This window comes from Gymnoscopelus braueri (genome assembly GCF_963280865.1).
Source record: "Gymnoscopelus braueri genome assembly, chromosome: 11".
In the NCBI taxonomy this organism is placed as follows: Eukaryota; Metazoa; Chordata; class Actinopteri; order Myctophiformes; family Myctophidae; genus Gymnoscopelus; species Gymnoscopelus braueri.
In genome coordinates this window covers 11,726,962-11,747,093 of record NC_137613.1, presented here as the reverse complement: position 1 = coordinate 11,747,093, position 20,132 = coordinate 11,726,962, and the positions used below count along the sequence as shown (strand labels likewise).

At 42.0% G+C, this 20,132-nt stretch overlaps 1 protein-coding gene across 1 annotated transcript in view; it reads right to left on the bottom strand.

Moving 5' to 3' along the window:
* rmp24 (ribonuclease MRP subunit p24) overlaps positions 1-20,132 on the bottom strand; it is a 66,398-nt gene that overhangs the window by 44,860 nt on the left and 1,406 nt on the right. The window contains exons 2-4 of the mRNA XM_080443349.1: positions 6,632-6,654; positions 4,760-4,828; positions 4,057-4,244 (exon numbers count right to left, since the gene is read on the bottom strand). Of these exons, the coding sequence (XP_080299475.1) occupies positions 4,057-4,244; positions 4,760-4,828; positions 6,632-6,654 (280 nt within the window). The remainder of the gene's footprint in view (positions 1-4,056; positions 4,245-4,759; positions 4,829-6,631; positions 6,655-20,132) is intronic.

Genomic DNA, 20,132 nt, shown 5'->3' with positions numbered 1-20,132 from the left:
ACAATTTCGTCAACAAATAAAAACTTGAATAAAATGTTGGGGAGGGACTAGTGGAGAAGAGATCTAGTAGAACTAAATGACAAGTCATGTTATGCTTGGTTGCGCTCAGGTGTTGCGCTCTGAAAATAGCAGATCTACAAGCTCACAACGCGTCGCGCTGCGACGCGTTGTGAGCTTGTAGATCGGCTATTTTCAGCATGCAAACAAGTGTAAAATCAGCCATTACGACGCCATCAAGGCACCGCCAAAATACATTTTAGTCGACTAAATCAACTGTAGTTTTAGTCGACTATAATCTTATGATATTTAGTCGACTAAAACTAGGCTAAAACTAAAACATTTCAGATGACTAAAATATGACTAAAACTAAATGGAATTTTATTCAGAAGACTATGACTTGAAACTAAATCTTAATTTGCCGTCAAAATCAACACTACGTTCCGTTCAGTTTCATAAACACTTTGCAACTAGGAGTGTTCTGTTGCCGTTGGTGGCTCTCAGTTCCCGCCTGATGTTGTGCGGGAGTTCCGACCCCTCCAGACCGTACCGAGTAACCGCTAGCTTGCACAGCGCCTTCAGACCGGGACTCAATCATTGGGTGTGCTGTATCCCCAAAAGACGACGACGCGATCTCCCACCACGCAACAGCGCACACGTGTCTTAGTAGTAGATGGGCCTTTCCCCTTGGGCTCAAACTTCGTCCAGGAAAGGGTCTCTGGGTTGAATCTCCACAGGTCACTTAAGGTGGTTTCCCAGGTGCCACGGGTGCCAATTATGTACAGCTCTCCGTTGTAGGCAAAGGATGAATGCACATCCACCCGGCCTGGACAAAGATGTGCAGAAGGCGGCATGTTCAGCCAGCAGTTGGTCTCGGTGTCAAACACTCTGATGTTGTCGTAGCGGCCTCCGCCCCGAAATACAAACATCTTTGTCCCGATGACGGTGGCAGAGTGTTTGGACGAAGCAGGTGGCGGAGTAGTGCCTCTGGTGGTAATTAAAGACCAGACCATCGTGGCGGTGTCCAACTTGTAGACGTCACTAGTGCATCCACGCAGCTCATATTCATATCCACCGTGGATATACATGACCTTCCTCAAGACACAGGCCGAGTGGTCCCGCCTCCCCTCCGGTACGGTCCCAGACACCCTGGGTTTCGACCAGCCGTGGGTGTCGACGTCAAACGCATAGAGCACGTTGCTGCGAGGACCACACCCTCCCCAGACGTAGACGACGTGTTCTATCGGCACAGCCGTGTGGCCCTCACTCTGACTGATGTAACCCACGATCCAATCTTCTGCTTCCGTCACTGTGGTCAACGTCCTCCAGCGTAGACGCTCCGTGTCGAAAAAACGTGGGCGTTGACCTCGGTCGAGTTGGCAGAACCCCAGCGCTCGAAGGCGTACACCTCGTGCCGCACTGCGGCGGCAGCACAAACCGATCCCTCTGGTCCTCCGTTCACACGTACCGTCCAGCAGAACATTTCTCACACTGTGAGAATCTGTTTGGAATGTGTAAAGACACCGCTCTGAACTACTGGAGCGGTGTTAATGTTGTTGACTAAGACTAAAAGACTAAGATTTTGATATTTCGTCGACTAAGACTAAACAATTTCAGATGACTAAAATGTGACTAAAACTAAATGGTGTGTTATTCAAAGGACTAAGGCTAAATCAGAATTCACTGTCAAAATCAACACTGCACTGGAATCCTAATGTGCGCCTTTATCGATTATAGTTGCTTGAGTGGAACAAAATGTCACGCAAAGCTTGGCCAATCCACAAAGCCTGATGAAGAAGCAAAGCCTCATGCTATCGAGCTCACCGCTGCCCTAGTTAATGACTTTTTTTCCTATCAATTAGTCACCCCATGGAGACTTGAATTCATGGATTTGTTTTAGTTTTTGTCAAATTCCCAAGCCAATAATCGAATGACCGGCAGAGAGGTTCCGGTAGGAGACACAAAGTCTCCTTTGTGTCTCCTACCGGAACCTCTGCCTACCGGTCCGCTGGTCATCAAATTATTGTCTTGCGACAAAAACAGAAAATATCCATGAATTCAAGAGGATCTTATATTATTTGACAAATGGGCCAATGTTTGACCAGATTATAGCATAGATTGTTGATTACTTTTGATGCAATAGGTATTAAAAAGGTCTTGAAAGGCCTTAAATTGTCACTTCACTGTGAAATGGGGACCCCCCCCCCAAAAAAAAATCATGTGCGGTCCCCCTTGGGGGTCCCAACCCACAGGTTGAGAACCACAGCATTAAAGGATGTGTAACACTGGTTTCCTTCAGAATAATGTAAATTCCCATCTCCTTTGTACATAATAATAGTTTGTATGTGTTCATGACATGTATTATTGTGTCACTTTTGTAAGCTATGTTGATGAATTGAATACATAGGACCACAATGGAAACAAGTGCCCAGGACTTTTTTTGTGTTATCCTTTTAGCCTTAACCCATTAAAACCTGAAACACATTTTTTTATTTGAGCTACAAAGCATTATTTTACACTTTGGCTATTCAAAAATAGCAGATATACAAGCTCGTAGCGCGGCACCGAGTGCCGCGCTGGTTTGTCACTGAATGAGTTAACAGTCATGGTATCATAAAAAGGTTTTAACTGAGCAATCCACTCCAGTGAGTCATGGCAGGTATCTTTCTCTCAGTGTTCTAAGGCCTTTATAGCTGCAATTAATTATTTATTTATTTTAAACAGCGGGTGTCGCTGTTGAGATATTTTGCCTGTCAAGCATCACCTCTGCTCCGCCTCCGCCCCCCCCCCCCCCCCCCCCCCAAAGGAGAGGATAGGGGAACGGAGGGGGCGGGATTAATGGACTGTGACGTCAAAGTCCACGGGCCAATCACAGCACTTTTCTGAGGCTCATTATTCCGAAAACCCCAGAAAATCCACTGAATGTTCTAAGTTCATTTTTTGGGGGGGTTTAACACATTGTGTGCCAAAAACAACTTTTTTCCACAAGGGACGCCCTAGTGCAACTTTGGAATCACCCACGGTGCCTCTAAAATGGAAGGGACAGATGTGGATGGGTGCCAAAAAAACCTGGCTTCCGTCCACTCCCATTATAATCTCCTTGATGAAAACCTCTGGATCTCCTTAACTTTTTACAGTGGTGAAAACGAGCCATTTTCGGTGCGCGATCACTCCGCAATGGCGGCTCGCGTGAGAGATGTTATTGTTCCAGGTGTTAGACGGGACCATCGACTATCGTACACGCATTCCATCGCTTACATCCGCGTCCTCGTCGTGGCCACTACAGCGCTAAAACATATCAGCGTAAACGGTAAAGAATGCCAGCACTAGAGGCACCCTGTTTTAATAAAACGCTGGCACTTAATGCAGGGGTCTTCAACGTTTTCAGCCCAAGGACCCCCTAGCTGTGAGAGAGATGAAGCAGGGACCCCCTTCTATATTGTATAAAATTGTGTTTCAGATTCAACTTTTTTTGTTTACGTGGTCTGCTCTTTTTTCCCCTCATACCTCTTTGCCAAAAATAGTCGATCTACAAGCTACAAGTTCTCCTCCGAAAAGGGATGCTAGGGTTCAAGTGGTTAAGGTAAAAGAAAAAAATCATATCACACAAAGATTTGGCGGACCCCCTGCAGTAACTCTGAGGACCCCCTAGGGGTCCCGGACCCCCTGTTGAAGACCCCTGACTTAATGTGTTAACTCTTTCAGTGCCATGCTTATTTATGGTTTTTATGCTTATGCTTATTTTATTTTATTTTGGTTCTGAGTGCCACAACCAAAATTAATTGTAAAAAAAAAAGTGCTTAGGAGCCGAGATACAGCCTTTTTCAGTAAAAAGTTAAACAAGAAGTGAATGGAGCAGCAAATCTTCAAATCATCATATCTTGGGTTCTGAACATGTTTTTCAAATAAAAAGAAAAAAAAAATTGAGTTATTTTTTTATTTTTTTATGACGTATTTGACGTCTTGTGGCACTGAAAGAGTTGAGGTCAAACACCCCAAAAAAAATACAATTATTTTACGTCATGAAATCTTTAAAAATATGAAGATATTTCATCATACCCGAGTGGAGCGGGACGTCCTGAAGCGACGCAGCATGTCCTTCTGGGTGAGGCTGAGGCGTTTGCCCCGGGCCTCCCGGCGCAGGACGCTCTGCACCCGCGCAGACGCACGCCTCTTGGGACGCAGCCGCACGCGGTGGTTGCCGGGCTCCAGCCACTGAGCGCAGTACTGACACACAGGGTGTTCACCTGAGAGGAAAAAGTATTCACATTGTTTACTTAAAAGTAAAAGTATCAATACCACAAAGTAGAAATACTCTGTTACAAGTAAAAGTCAGGGATAAAACATTTACTTGAGTAAAAGAACAAAAGTATTGGTATCAAAATGTACCAAAAGTAGAGAGTACTCACTATACAGAATGTCCCATTTCACAAGTTTTCAAATCAGATCTACAAGCTGTGAGCTTGTAGATCTGCTATTTTCAAGCGGCCGAAATATATATAGGGCTGAGGTGGTTAATGTATGTTTTGTAATAATAATCAAAATCTAAAAAATAACTAGTAATTAAATAAATGTAAAAAAGGGAAAGTACAGAATTAGCATTTTAATACATTTGAATTTACATTCGCTACAAGCTTGTAGATCTGCTATTTTTGAATAGCCAAAGAAATGACACACAGATGCGTTCCCGCCGGTCTACATGGGTTAACAGTCGGAGAGCTATAACAGGCGAGGTAGAGACAAAAAGAGCATCCTGTCGTACCTCTGTGATATATGTGACACCTCTGCTTCTTAAGCTGGCAATTCCTGCAGCGTGACATGATGACGCTCACTTATGCATGGAAGAAGAAGACACAGGGTGTACAGAGTCAGGAAACAAGGAAGAAGAAGACACAGGGTGTACTGAGTCAGGAAACAAGGAAGAAGAAGACACAGGGTGTACTGAGTCAGGAAACAGCTCTACTCCAAACGCTTTGTATTAGTCATACTATTCACCACGTCACTGTAACATCCCAGAGTAACACACGCCTTTAGCAGTATTATTAACATTACTACCTATTATCTTCTTAGCGATTATTCTATTGATTACTTAAAAGGAGTAGTTCACCCCAAAAAAATGACTTATTTTCTATCGATAACACACCCCATGAAGCATTGAATTCATGGAGGTATTTCAGTTTTTGTCGCATTCCTGAGGACAATAATTTGATGACCGGCGGTCTCTCCGGTAGGAGACTCAAAGAGTGTCCTTTGAGTCTCCTACCGGATACATTAGCATATTTCCGCCGGTCATCGAATGATTGGCTTATAGGAATGCGACAAAAACATCTACATGAATTCAATGCTTCATGGGGTGTGTATTTGATACAAGACAAGTCATTTGTTGGGTGAACTACTCCTTTAATCAAGGTATTCAATTAATCAATTAATCAAGAGCGCCTCCAGGCGCGAGTGCCCGCGACGACCGGCCGATGGTCTGCTAGTCGACTAAGCGCCGTCCGAGTTATGTACCGATAGGCACAGAATCGTAAATGATGTTGTGGGGACTGCGTTTGCCCCTCTATGGTTTGCCCCAACTGCCACTCACTGCACTAACATAGCCCGCCAGCCCCGCCTCCTCAGACTCGCCTCCCCTGGTGCGGGTGGGTGGGGGTGTGTGTGTGTGTGTGTGTGTGTGTGTGTGTGTGTGTGTGTGTGTGTGTGTGTGTGTGTGTGTGTGTGTGTGTGTGTGTGTGTGTGTGTGTGTGTGTGTGTGTGTGTGTGTGTGTGTGTGTGTGTGTGTGCGCGTGTGTGTGTGCATGCGTGTGTGCGTGCTCGTTTGTGCGCGTGTGCATGCGTGCGTGTGTGGTGTGGGACTCATGTCTGGCTTGCATTGCCCTCTAGCGTTGGTTCTACAGAATTGCCTGGGGGGCGGTGAAAACAAGTGCTTCTTTTCCAATTTACCTGGAATGCCAATTTACCTGTAACATATATATATAGAGCACCTGAGGAAGCGGAAGCGAAACGCGTTCTTCTTTTAGCTTTATATATATAATATATATATATATATATATATATATATATATATATATATATATATATATATATATATATATATATATACATACATACACATACATACACACACACATTGTCGTGCAAAAATAATGAAAATAGCACATCTACAAGCTCACAACATGTTGCATCGCAACACGTGAGCTTGTAGATCTGCCATTTTCACTATTTTCAGAATGTTTAGAAATATTTTCCAAATGTTAATGACATGCCCAAAGTAGACATTTATTATGAATCGATAATTTTAAATGATCGAGTCATTTATGTTTTCATAATCTGTTAAGTCAATTAGTTCAGTTAACTTTTGCACTCCTAATTAACGTACTGCATCTTAGCACTGTTAACAATCTGAAAACTGACACAATCTTACGACACTTTCCTGTGTTATTTATGTTTGTCAGCATCAGTCGATATGTGTAAAGGGGAGTAGGGGACCAGAGTGGAACTAAGTCGATGACTTTACTGTGTTTTATTATCCTCCATCGTCTTTTTAACCCTTTTGTGTTATGGCCGAAAGCAATTAAATACGTCTAAATCAACTACCACGGTAAACAAAACAATAGAACAAAAGAACATTTACCGTTTGCCTCCTGAGGTCTTTGCCTGGAAAATTCAGAGAGAGAGAGAACCATGTCAGATGAATGTACAGTACAGCATACCCACACACTTATCTCAATGTCCCTGTAGGCAACCGGGCTTACAATGACAAACATGAATGAAAACATCACAGAAAATTGCGGTGAAACGACAAAAGGAATCATAACAAAATGGGCAACAAAAATGCAAATGTGTTCCCCAAAGGCCTTTTGCATTGTCTGATTTGAACACTATATTATATTGGGGGCAAAAGAAGTGACAGTCAACCACTCCACACAACAAATACAAACACTCCAAACAACACATAAAAACACTCCACAGAACGAATACAAATTCTATTAGCATATCGCTGCTGTCGGGTAAAAACCTTGTATCTCCATATTTCAACTTTATATATTTTTTCACAAACTAATGCCCTTCTTCATCATACAAGAGAGTGTCACAAAAGCACCCAATGCGACGTGTTGTGAGCTTGTAGTGTAGATTGCCTATTATATATATTTTTTTAAAACATCTTAAAAAAACTAACAGTTTAGGACACAGGGTTTCCACCCAACAACAGTGATGATATTTCACTCTCCTATGGTGCTTTAGTTAATGGCTCAGGTGTCTGAGGCTCTGACAGAATGGCAGCACTTCAGTCGCGTAATAAGCAGCACATTAACACATTCAATCCGGGAACGCATCTCTGTCATTTTAGATTTATTTGGCTATTCAAAACCGGCGAGTGCCGCGCTATGAGCTTGTAGATCTGCTATTTTTGAAAAATCGTGAGTTTTGGGGGAAATCCTTGAATATATATATGTTTTTAAGGCAAACATTTGTAACAAATCTTTGCTTCTGGGGGTCCCTGGAACAACATATTTTACAAATGTTTGCTTTAGAAAATATACATTAAAAGATTTTCTAAAATGTTCAGGATTTTTCAAAAATAGCAGGTGTCATTTCAGATTTCTTTGACTATTCAGATTTTGAATAGCCAAAGAAATCTAAAATGACACAGATGCGTTCCCGGTCTAAGTGGGTACCGTTAACAGTCAGAGAGCTATGATTAAAAAAAACACAAACTGCAATAAACAAACTCTTTATTATAGGACGACGGCGAGAAGAGCATTCTGGAAAGACTTTGTCACTGTGTGATGATGTGTGTGTCACTCAGCTGTGGAAACTAAACATCGTCTCTGTCGGGGTGGAAACCTCATTATGTCCAAAAACTGCTATTTTTCAGGATTCAAATTCAAAAGCATTAATAGTAGCAGATCCACAAGCTCGAAACGCGCCGCTTCGCGTCGGGTTTCAAGCTTGTGGATCTGCTACACTTAATGCTTTTGTTGCGACGCTGTAGTATGATCAAGTAGGACGTTAATTTACGGGGGAAAAAACACACAAAAAGGTTGGAATATTGAGATAAGAGGTTTCTGCCCCGACAGCAACGATATCCACACATAAAAAGCGAACAGGCCTCTAGGGACGTCTCTCCCAGACAGACAATGTCAGGCCAGCTCTCTAGACCATTCCAACAGCTCCACGTCCCCACAGGCCCTGTCCTTAGTTTACAGTTTAGGCATTTAGCAGACACTCTTAATCCAGAGCGATTTACAGTAAGCAAGGACACAAGATAATACATCAAATGCATAAAAATAGTGATCTAATAATAAAGAAATACATATGTAAACCAATAATCTAATAATAACTAATACATACGTGAACCAAGAACCTATCATCAGCCTACATTGAAACTATAGACTACGGGCGTAGCTATGTCACAGGTTCGAGGCTCTGTTAACTCTGCCCACTTTGGCCACCATTAGCGTTAGGCTTGTTTCGTCGCGCTGGTACACCACTCTGTAGTCAGCAAGCAGCAAGTGTAGACGGTGTACAATGTACATGATCTTCCATCTCTCTACTATCTATCTGGTCACGCTGGTACATCCTGGTACATCACTCTGTAGTCCTGTGCTCATTGTTCAGCAAGCAGCAAGTGTAGACGGTGTACATTATCTTCCATCTCTCTTCTATCTATCTGGTCGCACTGTAGTCCTGTGCTCGTTGTTCAGCAAGCAGCAAGTGTAGACGGTGTACATTCTTCCATCTCTCTTCTATCTATATCTAACTTGTATAATCTCTAACACATATGCTTCTGTGCTCAAACAAGCATGACAGCACACAATAAAAATATAAACATCTGTTGTGCTGAGTCGCAGAGAGCAGAGCACCGGCTAAGTGGCTAGTGGCTAAGCTAGCAGTTTGAATGGGACGTTTACGGCCGTATTAGCTAAATCTGGCATTAAAAAAAAAAAGAATTTATATCGAATATCTTAAATACAATGAAACAAGCACATTTAGGCTCTCTACCTGTGCTCAAACAAGCATGGCAGCACACAATAAAAATATAAACATGTTGTGTTGATGAGACCGAGTCTGGATGAGAATCAGCGTTGCCATGTCGGCTTATTATAAGCGACTTTGGGCAGAACTTTTTCTGGCTTTTTCTGTAAAGTTGCTTGTAAAATTGGTAGTTGCGGGTTGCGTTTTTTGTGTGGCTTATTTATAAAGTGTTCTTGCTTATTTAGGCTTGCTTCAAAAAATTTATTATTTTATTTAAACCAGTGGTTTTCAAATATTTCCATGAAAATGTTCTGTGCCAGGGAGCATGTGTTGTTAGAATGTTAAAAAAAAAAAAAAAAGTATTCTTTATTTTATTGCAAGAGTTTTTTTTTAAATAGCCTATGTACAAGCTCACGTGAGCTTGTAGATCGGCTATTTTCAAGTAGCCGATGTCACTAAGCCACTTCTTTTGGGCTTGTTTTCATAGACCTGGTTGCTTATTTCTCTCGCAAAATCTGGCAACACAGGTTCCGTTCCGTTCACTTACTAGCTCAATGATTAATGAATGAACAATATAATAATAATAATACTTCGCTAATAATATCAATAATAATATATAAATAATCAGTACTCAAGATGACAATATTTTATTTTCGGTTCAGGTGAACCAGTCTATGAAATGAATGATTGTGACTCTGACTGGGCACACTGTCATTATGATCTGGGGCACAGATGTAATGACATTTTTTCCAGGTAGCGTGCCTTTGCGTCCGCGTTCAGCTTCTCTCTGTATGGTATGTCTCTGTCACGCATTGTGTGTGTATGTGTTGTAGACTTTACACAGACTGTGCGTTCAGGACACGTTGTGAGAAACTGTCAATGTTGATGTTGATACGACCCTAGCTAAGATGGCCGCCGAACTACGTCACTGGTAAAAAAAAAGTAAAAATCACACCCAGTGTGAAGTGGGCGGTGTGGTCACAGTGGTCATCACAGTGATGGAAGAAGTGATGGAAGAAGTGATGGAAGAAGTGATGGAAGAAAGCATAACTTTAAAAAAACACATTTATGTTTTTTTTTAAAGTTATGGTCCTATTTATAGGGCTATGCACATGTGTCATGTTTCCCTAGACAATCACAGTCCTGAATAGACTGTGATTGGCCAATCACGGTGCAGGGTTAGGGGGGTACATTTGTGGCCAATCACAGCGCAGGATTTGGTGTGCAAATATCCAAACCTCACATATAGGGGCGGTTTCACCGCCCAAAAATAAGTGTTAAATTGAACGGCAATTAAAATTTAGCTTATGATTTTATAATGGAGGATGTACTTTTCGGGCAAGTGGGCAAGACCTGCCGTGGGCAAGTAGAACATGACCTGTACTTGCCCGATGGGCAAGTGCCTCTGAGACCTTAAGTGTCAACCCCTGACTTTAGGATGCCAGGTCAACAATGACCTGGCATCTGTCTACATAACATGCTATCTAATTACATGAATGAACCCAACACACTCTTAAGCGCTATTTCAAATACCGTTGCAGTCGAGCAAAAAATCTACCCGGTGATATCTGCTGTCAGGCTGCAGGCAGCACGTGTGGCATGAGAAGAGGAAGAGGGGACAGAGGGTAATGTGGGGGGGGGGGGGGCTGATCTGGAGCTGACCTGGAGACAGCTGCTGTGCGGTGAGAGCAGTTCTCCTGACACCTCACCCCCCCCTCCCACTCTCACTCCCCACACCCACACCCCCCAGTCTTTATTCAGCCAGTCTCTGTGTGCAGTTAGTTGTGTGTTGTGGTCGGAAGCAGAGGAATGGTGCTGCATGTGATGCCTGTGGTGGGAAAAGTACTCAAATGTTTTTACTTAAGTAAAAGTATCAATACTGCAATGTAGAAGTAGGCTACTCTGTTACAAGTAAAAGTCCCGAATTCAAAATTTACTTGAGTAAAAGTACAAAAATATTGGCATCAAAATACAATAAATAAAAGTACTACAATGTTTGAAAATAGCAGATCTACAAGCTCACAACGCGTCACAACGCGTCGCATGTGCTATTTTCAAATAGCCTAGGTATAAAATAGGACTAAAGTGGTTAATGTAATTTTTATAATGTAATAATGTATATCTGCAAAGTAAGTAGTAGCTAAAGTTTTCAAATAATTGCAGTGGAGTAAAAGTACACTATTTGCCTCTGAGATGTAGTGGAGTAGAAGTGAAAGTATAGACAATTGGAACTACTCCAGTAAAGTAAAAGTATACCTCAAAATTGTACTTTAAGTACAGTACTTGAGTAAATGTACTTAGTTACTTTACACCTCTGGATGTGTGTGGTGGTTGGATGGGATGCGGACCAGCCAGGGCTTGAAGGGGGGGATTTATACAACAACTGGCCGTCTCTCTATCTAAGACCTGATGCCACGCAGTCTGACTCACCCTCCACTGATCTCTCCCCCAATGTAGTATAATCACTGGTCTGGATTAGGCTCACGTTACAGAGACTGAGCCATGTCACAGCAACAACATGCTAAGAATCCTATTAACTCATTCCCTTGCCAATGACGTCTTTTGACGGCTGTTTTTTGTAAGCCCACACCGCCGGCAGTCAATGGGTTAAAGGTTCTATGACATTCATTTTCACTTTTTTATGTTTTTTGGGGGGTTTTATGACCTCAATTACACCCAAAAAATCTGAACTTTGAACATTCAGTCGATTTTCTGTGGTCTGGGGTTTTCTGAATAATTAGGCTGAAAAGTAATTTGAGCTTGGCCCTTCGACAGTGAGGTCACAGCCGATTAATCCCGCCCACTCTACTCCTAGCCCCTCCCCTCCCCTATCCTTTCCTTTGGGGGGGGCGGAGCAGAGGCGATGATTGACAGGCAAAATCCCTCACCAGCGACACCCGCAGGCAAAGATTTCTTTTTTCATTGCAGTTGAAAAGGCTTTAGAAATGTGAGAGAAAAACACCTGCCATGGATCAATGGACTGGAATTTTTTGTTAAAACTTTCTATACACGTTTGAAGGACCATGACAAAGACTTTTAATGTGTGGTAAAACTGAACGTCATGAAACCTTTAAAAAGGATCCCAGCCCCCAAGTCTGACTCATCATCATCCACTGATGATCTCCCCAATCTAAGTAGTATAATCACTGGCCTGGATCAAGAGCTCACATTACAGAGGATGCGGTTGTCTCAGCTACATACTGGAAGAACGTAACAGAGGGGCGGCAGGGCAGGGCAGGGCAAGGTAGGGGCGCCGTGACAGTACAGTGGATGACGACGACACATTCTGGAGCTGCAGGCCAGGGTGACCGACTAACAGGCGTCAAGTCCACCAGAGATGGTTTTTTACCACTTAATTTGATACCAGTGCAGTGGAGTAGGGTTGCTCCGATACCGATACTGGTACCCTACTCATGTACTCGTACTTAGGCCTGTCACAATTATTACATAATCGTCTGATTGCAATCATTTTATATAATCGCAATTATTTTTGCACTATTAATGTTTATTGTCTCCGCCAGGCCGAAAGGCATGGCGAGAGAGTATGTTTTACCCCCTGTTTGTGTGTCCGTGTGTCCGTCCGTCCATCTGTCTGTGAACAGCTAATCTCAGGCACCGTTGGCCCGGTCGCTGCGAAACTGTGCACACACACTCCCTGGATGCCAATTCAGAACCTCTGACCCATGGGCCTGTTATAGCGCCACCAGGAGGCCGATTTGTGCAAAACATATTTTTTGACAGTACTCCTACAGATTTTGTCCAAAAATCACGCAAATCGGTACACAGGTACCTCTATAGTCATTAAACGAAACGAGTCTTTCAGATTTCTCATATTCCATCCTGATTGGCTAAAAATGTCTTCCAAAGTTTGCAGGAGTGCTCCGTTTTGAACAAAATGCCTCAAATCATGAACACAGCATGCAATTTCCGTGAAATTTTGCACGTATATTTCCATTAGGCCGAGGAAGAACTACCATTTGAAATGTTTCAAATCAGCCTCATGGTGGCGCTATAACAGGCCGATTCGTGTTTTTACCTATAATTGCACCGATCTGTGTGAAACGTTGTATGCACACTTCCTAGAGGTCAAGGAAAAACCTTTGCCCTGCATTTTTCACATCTGCCTTTTATAGCGCCACCAGGAGGCCGACTTATGTAAAACACATTATTTTATACTACTCCTTCCAAATTTCACGCAAATCGGTACACATGATCTCTATAGTCATGTGATCACGACGGATGTGTTTAATTTTTCATATTCCATACTGATTGGCTAAGATTGACATTAAAGTTTGCATTATTGGCTTGTTTTGAACAAAATTCCGCAAATCATGAACGCACCGTCCAATTGCGCTCAAACTTTGCATGCACATTCACACTATGTTGAGGAACAAATGCCACCCTTTTAACATTGGCCTGTTATAGCGCCACCAACAGGTCTAATTTGGCGAAACACATGTTTTTAACAAAATGCCTCAAATCATGAATGCAGTCAGTGTCCGATTGTCGTGCAAGGCCTAAGAAGAAATGGCACCCTTTTCACGTTGGCCTATTATAGCGCCACCAGGAGGCCACAATAGCCTACCTGACCTGGCGGAGACCTGTGCTCCGAGGAGCACTTTTTCTAGTTTTTAGGTATAAAGTAATTAAATATGTGTTATTTGTCATATCTGCCCTGTGCAACTTTTGTTTACGAAAGCTAGAAGCCAAACAGAAATGTAATTTTTAATCATAATGTTCCTTTAACTTTCAACGACAGAAACACAATTAAATCGTTAATCACAATTATTTGAGTGATAATCGTCAACTTAAATTTGTAATCATGACGGCCCTACTCGTACTCTGTACTTGGAAAAGGTCCCGATACCAAAACATTGACAACAAGTAGCCAGCATGACAGCTCCACACAGGTGACAGTGTACACACTCTGGATGTTTGATGCACCGTGTCAGTACAGTCATTGTGTACTTTGTCTGTGTTCCTGTCAAGCTGTCATGTAGAGATGACAGCAGGTTGACAGGAACACAGACATCAGCTGGGTGTGACGGACAGTTTAGGCAGCGCTCAGCTGGTTGACAGGAGCACAGACATCATATATATATCGTCACTATCGGGCAATACCTGGCGTGGATAACCTTGTATGTCCATATTTCAACTTTCAAAGGGATAGTTCACCCCCAAAATGACTTTTTTTCTATTGATTAGCCAATAATTTGATGAGCGGCAGCGGTTCCGGTAGGAGACACAAAGAGTCTCCTTCGTGTCTCCTACCAGAACCGCTGCCTACCGGTCCGCTGGTCATCAAATGATTGGCTTAGAAATGCGGCAAAAAGTCTCCATGGGGTGACTAATCCATTGATTATTTTTTTTTGGGTGAACTATCGCTTTAAATAAAATCGTCACACTACACCGGTGTCACACTAAAGTAGCAGATCGTCTATTTTTGCTAGTTTTGAATTTGAATCCTGAAAAGGTAACAGTTCTGGAAAGACACAAGGTTTTTCCACGCGACAGTGACGATGCAGTGGAGAGAGAGAGAGCTGGATATGAAATGTCAACTCAGTGAAACTCACTGTGTGTGTGTGTGTGTGTGTGTGTGTGTGTGTGTGTGTGTGTGTGTGTGTGTGTGTGTGTGTGTGTGTGTGTGTGTGTGTGTGCGAGTGCGAGTGTGAGTGTGAGTGTGTGGACCAACGTGATGACTCATCCTGCCATTCTGACCCGTGTGCTAAATTGCGAATAAAGTACCGTAGGTGTCATAAAACTATAGAGGCCTTTAACCCATTAACCCATCACGACCGGGAAAGAATCGGTGTCATTTTTAAGATTGCTTTGGCTACTCAAAACTATCAGATCTACAAGCTCATAGCTCATATGAGCTTGTAGATCTGCTATTTTTGAAAACTCGTGAACATGTGTGCACATCTTTGAATATATATGTATCTTTAAAGCGAACATTTGTAACTCAAATCTTCTTCTCCCTGGAACAACGTATTTTGAGATGGGGGTCCGCGGCCAAATACATATAATTTTGGGTGTCCTTGACATGAAAAAGTTTGAGAACCACTGATATTATAGCAACATAAGTTTATTCAAAAAACTGTTAGGATTTCGAAGACATTAAGTAGAATCCCCAGAAGCAAAGATTTTTGTGATTTAAAAAAAATATATATATATATATATATTCAAAGATTTGCACAATTCTTTTTTTTTCTCAAAAATAGCAGATCTACAAGCTCGTCGCGCGGCTACGAGCTTGTAGATCTGCTATTTTTTTAATAGCCAAAGAAATAAAAAAAATGACACACAGAGATGCGTTCCCGGTCTTAAATCGGTTAACGTGTTAAAACAAAATGCTGTGATGTTCTCTTCCACAAAGCCTTATTGGCTGTGTGTTGTTTGTTGCTGTCTGCGGGTAAACGCTGCTCATTAAAAACACATTAGTTCCGTGCCAATGCTTTTATTGTGACATTGTTGTTCTGTTGGCTTTATAATTGGCTAAAATAATCCCATTCAGTCAGTATGTCTGTCTGTCTGTACTGGCTCCTCTACATCCAGTCTGTCTTTCCAGAGACGCTATAGGGGCCTCCTAGTCACGTTTATTACACAATCCACTGATTATTTGAGCTAAATGGTAATTATTTATTTTTTTGCATAATTGTTAGAATCTCTTTAAAATGGCTGGATGAGTTTAATAGAAATGTCATAATAACTCCATCATCCACATCATTGTTCACGCTCTTTTAGCCCATCAAGACCGGGAACGCATCACGTTTGTGTGTAATTGTTTTGATATTTTTTTTGGCTGTTCAAAAAATAGCAGATATACAAGCTCTAGTGCCGCGCTATGAGCTTGTAGATCTGCTATTTTAAAAAAAAATCTTGAACATTTGTGCAAATCTTTGAATATATATATTATTTTTTTTCTTATAATTTTTATCCCAAGATTAATTTGTAACACCATTTTTTACACCCAGTGCCAATCTCTATGTAATCCTGGGCACTACACTCCCTCTGCCAACCTAGGGAGGCCAGGGCCGAGCTCATGCCTCCTTCAATGCATGAGAGACAACTGACCTTCTTATCACCTGACAGGGGAGAGTTTCCCTGGTTGGACGTAGCGCGTGGAAGGAACGTTATTCCAACCAGTTCCCTTCCCCTCCATCAGGCGCCCCGGCTGACCAGGGGGAGGCAGTATAGTGACCAGGATTACTGAATATATATATTTCATATTTTATTTATTATACTAGCCGACATTTGTAACTCAAATCTTTGTCCCTGGAACAAAAAAACATTTTGAGATGGGGGGTCCGCGGCCAAATTAGGGATGCCACAATCTGACCTTGAGCCAATTCGAAATTCGGACAGCCCTGGCGAATATTTTTCGATTATTCGACGGCGCCGCCACCCCCCCGCCCCCCCCCCCTGATGATAAAAAAAGTAAAAAAAAAGAAAAAAGATTTAAATAATAAAAAAAATATATAATTAAAATCGAATTTTAAAAATCATTTTCGATTATGGAGACTAACGAATATTCGAAAATTCGAATAATCGGTGGCATTCCTAGGCCAAATACATGTCATTTTAGGGGGTCCTTGACATTAAAAAAGTTTGAGAACCACTGATAGAGCATTGATTTTTTTCAAAGAACTGTTAGGATTGAGACATTTATAGACTCAAATTGCACACATTTTCACAAATCTTTCAAAAATAGTAGATCAACTGGTGCGCTATGAGCTTGTATATCTGCATATTTTTGAAAAGCCCAAATAAATAAAAAAATTGGCACAGATGTGTTCCCGGTCTTAATGGGTTAACCAACTTTCAACCTTGCATCCTTCTTTTGGATAGAGATTTTTTTTTTCTCTCTTTCTTTTATTTAACTCATTCACTGCCTAGAACGACTAAAACGACTTTTGTCCTTTAAGCCTCCACTGCCAAGAACGACTAAAACGACTTTTAATTTTTTCAAAATGTTTTCTTATTTATTTATTTAATTTTTAACCTAAAGACCAAGGAGATATGATTTGTTGAAGATCTAGACTCCCATTCACTTCCTTGTTAACTTAAAACTTAAACATTTTGTATCTTGGCTCCTGAGTACTTTTTTTTTTCTATGAAAAATCTCTGGCAGTTTGTCAAACGCAAAAATAAAAAAGTTCTGGCAGTGAATGAGTTAAAGGCAAAAACAGCAGCTTTATAGAGTCTAGATCGGCTATTTTTGGCCATTTATGTAAGTAGAAAATTGTTAACTCTTTAACTGCCAGAGTAATAGTGTAATAGTGTCCCATTTCAAGTTTTCAAATGAATAAAAAATCTTTTGAAAATAGCAGATCTGATCTGCAAGCCCACAATGTGTCACATCGCAACGCATTGTGGGCTTGTAGATCGGCTATTTTTCGATTGGCCGAAAATGTATACAGAGCTGAAGTGGTTTATGTAGGTTTTGTAATAATAATCAAAATCTACAAAATAACTAGTAACTCAAGTTTTCAAATGAACGTAGTGCGTAGTGGAGTAAAAAGTATAATATTTGGATCCGAGATGTAGTTGAGTAGAAGTAAAAGTATTGAAAATTGGATGTAATCAAGTAAAGTACAAAATACAAAAAAAAATGTACTTAAGTAAATGTACTTAGTTACTTTCCACCAATGACAGGGCCAGTTGCTGCATTGGCCAGCTCTTTTAGTCCAGATGCAGTGAATGCTTCCCCCGCTGTAATCACAGCTTTAGCCACAGGGGTCTGCCTGGAGAACAGCTCAATGTGTGTATAGTGTGTATAAGAGTAACAGAGGGCCCTAACACACATCCCATGTGTAACGACGCGGTACTGAAAACCCTGTGTTTTAATTTCCATCCAGAATTCCCCCCAAATCATATTCCCCGGTGCAGGTAAGAGGCAAAAACAACAAACCAGAGGATTTTAGAGTTTTTTTGGGGGAGATATGGCTGTAGCCCAACTCAAACACAGACACACGCGTACGTACGCACACACCCCTAATATTGGCATGCGTGCATGCCACACACATCATGCCTGCATGTGTGCAGATACACACACACACACACACACACACACACACACAGCGTGTCACTCACTAAAAAGAGTAAAATAGTTTACTTGAGCAAAAGTATTGGCTTCAAAATATACTTAAGTACTAAAAGTAAGAGTACTCATTATGCGCAATATCCCGTTTCCAAATGTAAAATGAAAATAGCCAAGTTCACAACGTGTCCTGTTGTGAGCTTGTACAGTAGATCTGCTATTTTCAAATAGCCATGGCTAAAGTGGTTAATGTATGCTTTACAAAGTAACAAGTAACCAAAGTATTCAAATAACTGTAGTGGAGTAAAAAAAAAGTACAACATTTGCCTCTGAGATGTAGTGGAGTGAAAATAAAAGTACTGAAAACTGGAAATGATCCAGTAAAGTAAAAAAAAAAACTCAAAATTGTACTTAAGTACAGTACTTGAGTAAATGTACTTAGTTACTTTACACCACTGCCAGCCAGCCAGCCAGCCCCCGGGGTGTTTCTCAGGAGTAAAGTACTCATCATGCATGCACCAGTAATTGATTATGTAATAGCTTGCAGCTGTACATGGCACATGGCCTGCCCTTCACACCTACACGCGACCAACCGACCACATAAAACTGTCACATAAACAACTTCAACCAGCCATTCCGGTTGGCGGCTCTAACGTATCGTATCTCTGTCACACAGAAACCTTGTATCTCCATATGTCTTGCACACAAACGTCAGTAGCGTTACAAAACTAGAAAAAAGTGCTCCTCGGAGCACAGGTCTTCACCAGGTCAGGTACGTTATTGTGGCCTCCTGGTGGCGCTATAATAGGCCAATGTGAAAAGGGTGCCCGTTTCTTCTTAGGCCTTTCACGGCAAGGACACTGCATTCATGAGGCATTTTGTTCCAAAAATGTGTTTTGCTAAATTAGACCTGCTGGTGGCGCTATAACAGGCCAATGTGAAAGGGGTCTGTGGCCTAGTGTCTGTGTGTATCTGCACACATGCAGGCATGATGTGTGTGGCATGCACGCACGGCAATACGAGTGTGTGTGTGTGTGTGTGTGTGTGTGTGTGTGTGTGTGTGTGTGTGTGTGTGTGTGTGTGTGTGTGTGTGTGTGTGTGTGTGTGTGTGTGTGTGTGTGTGTGTGCCTAGTGTGAAATTTCACGGAAATCGCAAGCTGCGTTCATGATGTGAGGCATTTTGTTCAAAACGGACCAATCCTGCAAACTTTGGAAGCCAACCTTAGCCAATGAGGATGGAATATGATATATCAGACAGATCCGTGTTGATCACATGACTATAGAGGTGCTGTGTACCGATTTGCATGACGTTTGGATAAAATCTGTGGGAGTAATATCAAAAAATGAGTTTTGCACAAATCGGCCTCCTGGTGGCGCTATAACAGGCCCATGTGAAAAATTTGGGGCATAGGTTCTGAATTGGCATCCAGGGAGTGTGTGTGTGCACAGTTTTGCAGCGACCGGGCCAACGGTTAGCCCGGTTAGCTGTCCACACACGAACGGACGGACGGACGGACAATTATATAAAAATGTGCGTGGAAATTCAGTCAAAGAACCCCCTAACTGAAAGAGAGATGAAGCAGGGACCCCCCCACCACATACAGTACTGTATAGATTTGTATTTTCATAGATTTCATAGACCAACACCAAACCTCTTTGCCGAAAATAGCCGATCCACATGCTCACAACGCGGCATTGTGAGCTTGTAGATCTGCTATTTTTTGGCTTAAGTTCTCTTCAGAATAAGGATAATAGGGTTCAAGTGGTTAATGTAAAAAAATTATAAAAAATATCCAATCACACTCGGCGGCCTCGCTGTAGTAACTCTGAGGACCCCCTAGGGGTCCCGGACCCCCTGTTGAAGACCCCCTGCTCAACAGTTCAGAATACTGGAGGATAACCACCAACCTACTCAAACAAACTACACACAGACATTCTTCAACCACTGGCTTCAAGTTTTGATTCTGTCTGTCTGTCTGTCTGTCTGTCTGTCTGTCTGTCTGTCTGTCTGTCTGTCTGTCTGTCCCCATCTCCCTCTCCATTCCTTGTCTCTCTATGCTGTCCTGTTTGATCCATCTGAACTGAAGCCATAGACCCTGAGGAGCTTGGATGCCAG